This window comes from Oratosquilla oratoria, chromosome 12, assembly GCF_046742065.1.
Source record: "Oratosquilla oratoria isolate Oo_2021 chromosome 12, ASM4674206v1, whole genome shotgun sequence".
Lineage (NCBI taxonomy): Eukaryota > Metazoa > Arthropoda > Malacostraca > Stomatopoda > Squillidae > Oratosquilla > Oratosquilla oratoria.
In genome coordinates, this window is record NC_134788.1 from 43728121 (window position 1) to 43738237 (window position 10117).

The 10117-nt window shown below is 34.1% G+C and overlaps 1 protein-coding gene across 2 annotated transcripts; it reads right to left on the reverse strand.

Annotated features, from left to right (window-relative positions):
- Positions 1 to 257: 257 nt before the first annotated feature.
- Positions 258 to 9732, reverse strand: LOC143031569 (uncharacterized). Of its 2 annotated transcripts, XM_076195592.1 has the most exons (3): positions 9470 to 9732; positions 4098 to 4215; positions 258 to 4013 (listed from the first exon to the last, which is right to left on the reverse strand). In XM_076195592.1, the coding sequence occupies exons 2-3, from the start codon at positions 4147 to 4149 to the stop codon at positions 3229 to 3231; spliced, it is 837 nt and encodes a 278-aa protein (XP_076051707.1). In that variant the 5' UTR covers positions 4150 to 4215; positions 9470 to 9732; the 3' UTR covers positions 258 to 3228. The 2 variants fall into 2 exon arrangements, with proteins under 2 accessions (XP_076051707.1, XP_076051706.1); XM_076195591.1 differs by having other exon boundaries at positions 258 to 4215; positions 9470 to 9727.
- Positions 9733 to 10117: the final 385 nt, after the last annotated feature.

The following is a 10117-nucleotide window of genomic DNA, read 5'->3' on the forward strand; positions in this document are numbered from 1 at the left end:
GATTAAAGCACCATTTTATTATTAGAAAAACAACTATATGGTGTGCCACTGAGGCTATATTAATAATATCTTAACATACTGAAATCTGAAACCTCATACATAATCACTGATGTGATATTGTGATAATCAAATTGTTATATTGTAAATCAATATATATTTAATTCAATATTTTCTTTTTTGTGATTGAGACCCAATATTTTCATATCCCATGCAACACTGAACATATAGATTGTATATCTTGTCACACACATTTATTTACACTTGTGGCATAATCAGAAGTATGGTATTCCTTCATTTGCTTGGATGTAGGTTTGAATCCTGCACTTCTCTCCAATACCCAGCAGTGACTGTTACCTGCCCCAACAGTCCAAGTGATGGCTTCAACTGCTGTTATGTGCCTCCTGGCATGGGCTCCTCCTCCTCACCTTCTTCTATCTTTATAGACCATCTCATCATAGCATTACCAAGGCTCATTTTGGGTTCATGGTGTTGAGTGTTGCACAGAGAGGGAGGGAGGGCTGGTGTGTGGTTTCCATGCCTCATACATTGCTTGATGTGTAGGTGGGAAGCCCATCAGGTAGGAGAATCAGATAAAGGGGAGGTTTGGGTCAATTAGTAAAGTGATATGCACAGATTGTGACACAGCATATCAACTATGGTAGGTCTCACATAACTGGGTAAGCTAAAAATAAATAGATAAAATAACATTCAAAACATAAATATGGCACCACTCCTAGAAGAGGCAGTACTGATCACCAATAATTGACAGTCCTCTGACTAGTTCACTACCTCTAGTTGAAATCAGGGGTGTGGCACTGCCACTTATACTCTGATTGGGCACTCGTTAACCTCTTACCCAGCAACTTTTTTTGGAGGAAACATTTAACTTTAAGACAATTTTTTTATTGCTTCTTGTAGTATTTTTCATGCTGATTATGGAAATATTTTTTATTTTTATCTATTACCATTACTTTACTTGAAATTTTATTTTAAAGATACCATTTCCAGCAAAAATGTGATTGGTCTTCCCTTTTTTATTGGCTTTTTTTCTTCCAACTTTAGAATCAAAAGTAAAGGGCAATTACACACTTATTTTACTTTTTCTATATATCTTATTTTACAATTGATAATCCAGGATTTCCAGTGAATGGGAAGCATGGTGGTGGAGGAAACATATTTTGTTCTGACACATGTCAACACCAATGTTGTAAACCCTCCTCCTCACTTGAGAGAGAATAGCCATTGTCAGATGAACTTGCAATCTCATCTGATGTATCCAAGCTTCTAATTGAAGCTTCATATTCATTCTCATCTTCTGACCTCGATATCTGGGCATAATTCATATATATATAAAAAAAACGAGTGTATGTACTCAAAAACTATGGGTTTCTTTGATACCTTATCAACAAATGTAAACCGAGGTGGAAGAGACACAGCTACGAGATATACGATTCACTGAGTATACTTGCTGATTGCCAAGAAGGGCACAAATTCAACAATTATACTCGCCTGTGTGTTTTTGGAACATCATGTTTGGATGAGTTTACTCATCACACTCTGATAAAGAAAAATTGGGTGAAGATGAGTTTACTCGTCCTTGCTGGGTAAGGGGTTAAACAAATGCAAGAGGGAATTTTGCTCTCTACATACATGCAAATCACAGATCATGCTCAGAGGTCAGTTATATCTGCATATTTTAAATTTCCATCCAAAATAAGAAAAAAAATCAAACTGCCAGGTCCTATTATAGGTGAAAACAGTGAAAAAGAAAAAGAAATACCTTTTTATTTAAAGCTCAGAGGTCAGTAAACAGAAAGGATTATGGAAAGTGCTAATGACCTTTAATTTAGTAATGAATGTGCTCAATAATAAAACCTTGAAAATCTAATGAATATTATTTTGAAAAAGGATCTGGATCACTCCTAGGAATAAAGGCAGAGAGGCGGCAAGATCTGTATGGAGAATAATGAAAGGAACGGACAAAATAGATAGGGAATTTTAGGATGGGAGTGACAATATTTCCTAGAAAAGGACAAGCTTACTGAAAGATGTAAAGAAATACTGCTGTCCATACAGATTACCGGTATACATCTGTACGGAAAACAGTATTTCTTTATATTGTTTTTGAATAACTTAACAAAACAAAGTTTAATAGAAATAAATAAATGATAATAATAATAACAAATTTAAAGTCAAATTTGACAGAGTCCTTTTTTCTATATATCTTGGTTAGGTAAATATAACAAAACACCACGTTGACAAGTAGGAACACTTTTTGTCATGTAACATTCAGTCAAGTGAGCAGGGAGAGAGGTCAGAATATTATCAAAAATTATTAAATAAACAGCATTCGATGCAGGTCAAAGAGGACTTATGATTATTGCATTGTTTAAGTAGGTAAGTTTATTACAAAAATAAAACTAATATGCCATAATTGTGAGGGGATGCAACATTTGACTGACTCATCTTAAATATGGTTATCTGATGAAATGTGTGTCAATCATGGTAAATCATTTTCACTTATTCTTCATTAAAAAGTACCATATGTATGAAAATTTTAATCCAATATTTTCCATCCCTTGACAAGTACCTGATACTATTACTTTCTTATAGCCATTATTAATCCTGGTCAGAAGTGGCTATTGTCCATTTATGTCAATATTTGAAATACTTAATTTTTACTGCATTACCAGCACAAGTTATCTGCACAGATACATTAATTTCTCATTAAACTATCTAGTCAATCAATTGAAATGAATCTAAAGAAAATTTTCATCACTGGAGACACAAAGACAGGATCCTATAAGTATTGCTCCTATCCTGTAGATACTGTAAATGGAGGAATGAATTAGGTATAACTGAGTAAAAGTTATACGGAGCTGACACTCTGGAAGGTGGTTTTTAATAAACATGTTTCATGTCAAGTTCATTAAAAACCAGTAGGAGTATTCTATTTACTGAATCTTATCACAATTATTCAGTTACCTTGCATATAATACAGTATGTATATGGATCAGGACTAGATGTAAAGAGCTGTCTCTTATACAAAACACTTTTGTTAATATATCTTAAACACACTTTACTATGGAACAACACTGATCAAACTTAATTTTCCTGTATCAGAAGTCAAACCAAATATCAATGAAATAAAATATCTAATGACACTTGGTTGTCCCTAGAAGACTCACATAGAGATCATATAAACACTACTGTTACATCATAACATTCCTAGTTCTCCTGCCAAACAATTTCTTCATCCAAGTCATGCTCTTCCACTTTAATCTCTACTTTTATCTTTCCTGGAATATCTATGGAACTTCCAGTGTGATCATCATATACATGATTATCAGTGTGATAATCATTTACACAACCAGTTTGATAATTGTTAATATGTTTATCAGCATGTACATTATTTGCATAACTATTAGTATGATCATTATTTACAACTTTTTCTATTTTGATTTTTGTCTTTTGCTCATGAATCTCTTCCCGAGCCTCCTCCTTTTTACCTGCATGTACTACAGAATGTCTTTTCAAAGAAGAGGTCTGAGCAAATCCGATACCACATATTTTGCAAATATGCGGTTTCTCCCCTGTGTGGGTTCTAATGTGCACCTTAAGATGAGCTGAACGAGAAAATGCCGCTTTACAGAATGAACATGCGTACGGCTTTTCGCCTGTGTGCGTTCGAACGTGGACTTTTAGAGCAGACGAAGCTGCAAATGCCGCTTCACATATCTTGCATATATACGGCTTCTCGCCTGTATGCGTCCTGATATGACCCATGAGGTGTGACGCTTGAGTGAATGCGGCACCACATATTGCACATCTATGCGGCTTCTCTCCAGTGTGTATACGGAAATGAACCTTAAGAGACGTCGGATGAGCAAACGCGCCGTTACAGTGCGGACACTTGTGAGGCTTTTCGCCTGTGTGAGTCCGAATATGAGACTTGAGTAGCGACGATCGAGAGAATGCCGCATCACAAATGAAACATTGATGGGGTCTTTCACCTGTGTGTGTACGAATATGCCTCGTCAGGTTGGATGAATCAGTGAATGTTGTATTACAAATTCTACACTGACCAGGCCTCTTACTTGTCTTTGGATTTGAAACACGTGGTCGACTTCTTGATTTCAGCATTTCCATTATTATGGTGGTCCATAAATGATTTTTTGGTATCTAGTTACTTTCAAACCAATTCCCATCAAGTTTCTGAAACAAAAAACAAAAACAAAAAAATGCATTACTGTATTACCAATTTCTAATCTGACAACTGACTTTTTCATCAGAATTTATTAAACTTTTTCATATTCAACCAGTTTTGCATTTCATACAACAGTATTCAGTTAAAGTGACAACATGAAGGCAAATGATTGAAGAGAGTTTAACAAATAAATAAAGAAAACATGCATGATAAGGGAAGACTAGTATGAGAATTTCTAGAAAAGAAATTATGCATGTACTGCACCATTTATCCCTGCAGAATAAGAATAGAATTAACAAATATATGTTTAAACAAAACTATCTACTTTCATTGCCAAGAAACATGCAGTCATACAGTAGCTAGAAACAGTCCTTAGGTCCTTCTATATATCTTTTTAGAGGGAAACTAGATTTTGGATGTGATGTTACATTAATAGCAAATTTGAATGAACAGACCCTTTCACTATATATATATATATATATATATATATATATATATATATATATATATATATATATATATATATATATATATATATATATATATATATATATATAAGGTTTACTTTTGATATTCACATGACCTGTCCACACATCATAGATTTGACAGTGAAAACCGACAAGAAAATTAACATACTAACATCAGTCACAACTACAGGCTTCGGACAGCAGAGGGAAACTCGAATCAAAATCTATAAACAGTTCTTAAGACTCACACTCAATTAGAAAATAAGACACTATACAAAAAGACACAATTGAAAATAATAACAGGGTGCACTAAAACCACTCCAACAAAACACCTATACACAAAACATAAATTGTATCCATATAACATCACATGAGGATAATAGGTACACATTTCAACAAAAGAGCCCTCAACACTACCCACCCACCTCATTACCTCAAACAAGTCCAAGTAAATGAATTGGAAAAAAAAAACAGCAGTGTACTACTGAAACATATACAACCTTCCCACTACACCACACAATACATCCATACAAAAAAACATTCACATTCAGATCACAAAGCAGACACCCCAAGACTGACTACCTAACTCCCACCTCCAGCAACCCACTGTACATTAGCCCCACAGAAAAGTCCCTCTCAAAAGAAGCAATAACCACACTTGCATGACTGTATTCAGGTCACTACCCAATACTAAAATTATACCTGTACAGAATAGGTCTAGCCACAAAAGTAAGATGCCTTAGATGCAACAATTGCAGGGGACAGAACACTTCATATTACACTACCCCACCCAAGCCATACCCAGACAATAAAACAATATTCCTTCCTTGATTAACTTGTGGACCAATCTGGGTGCTATTGCCTGACACTAGGGAGTCATGTGTCTAATACAAAAGCAACTTGGGGCAATGTATTGAATGGCTGATTTTCCTGAAATGCGTTCTTCTTTCTATCTGCAGCTGCAGCTATGGCATGTTTCTATCTAGCACATCCCTTACCAGTATTTCTTAGTTTCTTAGTATATTCATAATTTCCTTTTCTATTTAACATTTTTTTGTAATTCCTTTCAACTTAACTTTTTCTTCATATACTCTTTTCCACCCATTCTGAATAATTCATCACAACCACAGTCTTGTATCACATGTTGGACTGAATTATTTCCCTCCCAGATAGATCATGGGTTCATATATTGCATAATCTATGGGTAATACTATGAATTTACACACACACACACACATAATGGAAAAGAGATCTAGACACTGTTTTTACTTGAAGCCAAGAATGAGAAATGAATTTCAATACAAAAAAAATGCAAAGTACTGGAAATGGGCAATAGTTGTAAAAGATCATCTTTAAACTATTCCTTGAGAAGTGATCCCATTACAAAAGCGAAAAAAGGAGAGAGATTTGGGAGTCTTGATAAAAGCAAAATACTGGAAATGGTCAATAGTTATAAAAGATCATCTTTAAACTATTCCTTGAAAAGTGATTCGATTACAAAAGCGAAAAAAAAAGGAGAGATTTGGGAGTGTTGATAAAAGACAACCTGTCACCTGACAGACATATGAGCAGAATTGTGGGAGAGATGTATAGACTGCTACAGAAGATTAAAGTGGTTTTTCACTATATCGATGAAGAAATGATGAAAAAAGTCATTGAAGCTCTGATCTATCCTAGACTGGAATATGTGTCATTGGTATAATCCTCATACAGAGTGAAGGATATGATCAAGATCAAAAAAATACAGAGGGATGCAATCAAACTGGTCTCCAGCCTGGCAGATAAATCATATGAGGTAAGACTTACTTACTATCTATAGAATAATGAAAGGAATGGAAGTCTTAGATAAGAATGACTTGTTAATATGGGATTATGGTAAAACAAGAGGACATGAAAAGAAACTAAAAGAGGACAGTTACAGAAGAGATCTGAAAAGGAACAGCTTCCCACACAGAGTGTTAGATATTTGGAACAAATTAAACAACGAAACAGTGTGTGCAAACACTATTCAAGATTTTAAGAAAAAACCTGATGCTGAGAGATACAAAGACAGGTCACCATGAGCATAGCTCTCTTCCCGTATAATACAAATATGTAAATACAACTAGGTACAACTAGGTAATAGCACTGGGTCACCAAACTTTGAAAGATTGAAAAGGAAGAGGTAATATGATTACAATATTCAACTCACTGAAGGGGATAGATTATACTGATAGAAGAGGTCTTTTGATTAGTATTAGGAGGACTTTAAGAGGTCATGAGAACAAATTATGGAAGACTACTTGTCTAAAGGATGTGAAAAAACAGTTTCCCATGTAGATGCATAAATACTTGGAATAGTTAGGTGATATAGCCCAAACTGGAACAATATTCAAATCTAAATACAGTATAATAATTGGAAAGCAAAGATACAGACCAAGTTGGAACTGCACATGAATTTGAGGCTATGATAAACTGGAGACTTGGAGACAAGACTCAGTGTGTGTGTTTATACAATTACCTAGCTGTATTAACCTAGTTGTAGTATGTGGGGCTGGGGCTGTGTTCTTGGTGTCCTGTCTCTTTGACTTCACTAACCAAACTTTCCTTAAATTCATTTATGCTGCTGGCTTGAATGTTTTCATCCAATTTGTTCTATAAATCTACACATTAATGTGAAAAAAATTCTAACATCTTTTAATCTAGTTTTAATCAGAAAATTCTTTTTGTCTCTTTTGTCCCTATAACTTTCTTTGATCTAAACATCACTATCATGTCACCTCTATTTGATCTTCTAATGTAGGAAGTTCCAGTTTTCTCAGTCTTTATATATTTTGTTTAGCCTTGGTATCATTTTGATTGCCACCATTTGTATTATATATATATTTTTTCCTACCATATATCTTTATGTGTTGTAAGCAACACCATTCCTGCATATTCCAGTCTAAGGCAAATCAGGTTTCCATTTTTTTTTCTTTTATGTAATGAAGTGCTACTCTTATATTCTTCAGCAATTTATAAGTATCTCCGGATATTCTCATTGCCCAGCTCCAATTTCACATTTCTTTTTATTGAATTTCATTTTCCGCTCCTGATTCCATTCATGAAACTTTAGGTCTCCCTGTTAGTTTATAACCCTCATTTTCACTTTTTCCATGACCTGGTATCATCTGCAAATATATTTGCATGTTTATTTACCTAAATGTATTTACTAATTGCAGTATATAGTAAAGGAGCAATTTATTATACCTACAATCAACTTCTTGTCTAGTTTCAACTTTGTCTATATTCTCAATTTCTTCCAATTATCTATATGTATTATCACTTCTATATATTGTGGGTTCTTTTGCCCACTGGATTATTACAAGAGTCATTGCTAAATTCAAGAATGTACTGCCCATGATTACTAATTTCCAATTGTTTTCCACTTATCCCATTACAATTCTCCACAATGTTTCTGCTAGTTATATATATTATTTACTTAGCTGTATTTATCATTATTTTTTATATGATTTGCCTCATTCCATGCTTTTGCTTTTAGTGAGATACGTATCACTTTAAAGTCCCTTATTCCTACTAAACTTTTTTTATTTCACTCATGCACTCTTAAGATTTACCAGAGGGGGATTTCTAAATATCATTCAATCAAAAACCAGTGCAGATTACTGTTGATAAGGAATTTTCTACATCTATATTTGCACACATATTCATGACTTATAGCATTTAATGTATAGGTGCTATGAGGCCTTATGAACATAACAAATGAGTATTTTGACTGATATGGGGGAATAGGGATATGAAGAGATATATTTTCCTCCATTCCTGGTCCCCACTAATACTTTTCTCAGGGAAAGAGTCTATTATATAAGAACATAAGAATGAAGAAGACTGCAAGAGACCATAAGGCCTACACTAGGCAGTTCAATGTCCATTTCTACCTGTCATCCCCATCCATAAAGTTGTCTAACCATTTAAGATAATCAATCGACGCTTACTATATGGTTACTAAGTCTATTTTATTTGTTGACCACCCTATTAGTCAAACAATTCTTGCCTATTTCCTTATAGATCACACACACCCTGATATATTTCTATTCACCCTTGACACAGTTTTTTTTTTAACTGTAATATCAAATATGGCCTAACTCCTAAAAAAAATATTTTTTTTCTGATACACCTAATGGGGTAGGTGATAAGACATACAAGTACAATTGCAATTTTATACAATGGATTAAAAAATAATGGGAAATTTAGCTCCCCTTAAACTACTGTCTAAACCCAGATTTTAGGGTATACAAAAATCTTGATAAACCTAGGTATTTGATACTACATGTACATTATGCACTATCACAGAATGTGAACCTTTATTTTTTACCTATGACTCTTGCAAATAATTTTAAACCTATCATAATCTATTATGCTATATTTCACTCATTATATACCTCTCTGTATAAACTCTCACTATAAACAACTGCAATGCAATGTTCTATAATGAAACCCTAAGACAAAAAGTATGCCATTATCAGTGTGATGCTCATCTTAATATTTACCATGCCTGACTTAAAAATGTTGTATAGTTTAACTGGGCAGAAATTCGTATCATAATGAAAGTAGAGAATAATCGTTACGCACTCATGAAATATCATCCAATCAAATTCTGATTTGATTAATAAGTATATGGTAGTGCCCGATGACTATGATCAGTGGTGTTATACGACCACTTAACAATGGAATCCACGATCAAAGTCGGACATAATTTTCAAGGTTGTTACCATTATGATTATATGTATCAATTCGGTCAGCCAGTTAATCATACCTTATCGCAGCTAAGATTTCTAAATAAACTTCTGGTTTCGTAATTGGACGAAATCATGGTGAATCTTTCTATGACGTCCGACCTTATGTAAGATAAGTCAGTAACTCAATTGTTTCTTTGCTCGGGAGAGTTTAGTAGGTCAATAACAACCGAGTTTGTTGACCCGAAGAAAATATTTTGTAAGTTCTTTAGGAAATTAGTTTACGGTCTGGTACTTGATAAACTGTTGTATTTGATAGTTCCGTCGTGCATACAAGAACATGAAAACAAAAAATAATAATAAGCCATTGACATTTAAGTGTGAGAACTAATTGTCAACATTACATACCGTCTGTATGCACAAATATGTGTATGCACATTTTAAATCCATTTGTATCAAGGGGGGCCACCCCGGTGAAATTTTCACGAAAATTCTTTAAATATCACGTTTCAGTTGTAATCGCTCACCCTGTCATTGCTACCCGAAACTATCACTTGGTGAATTTTTTTTTTCTAAAAATTAAATTCTTTCCCCTCCAGACGCCATTTTTAAATGACCTGGGCGTCATAGCGTGACGCGTGCGCTAGAAAATGAGGTATCATTCAATGCTTATAACTACGTAGAACTATCATTAAATTATTTTCTTTTAGTAAATTTCGACAAACGGC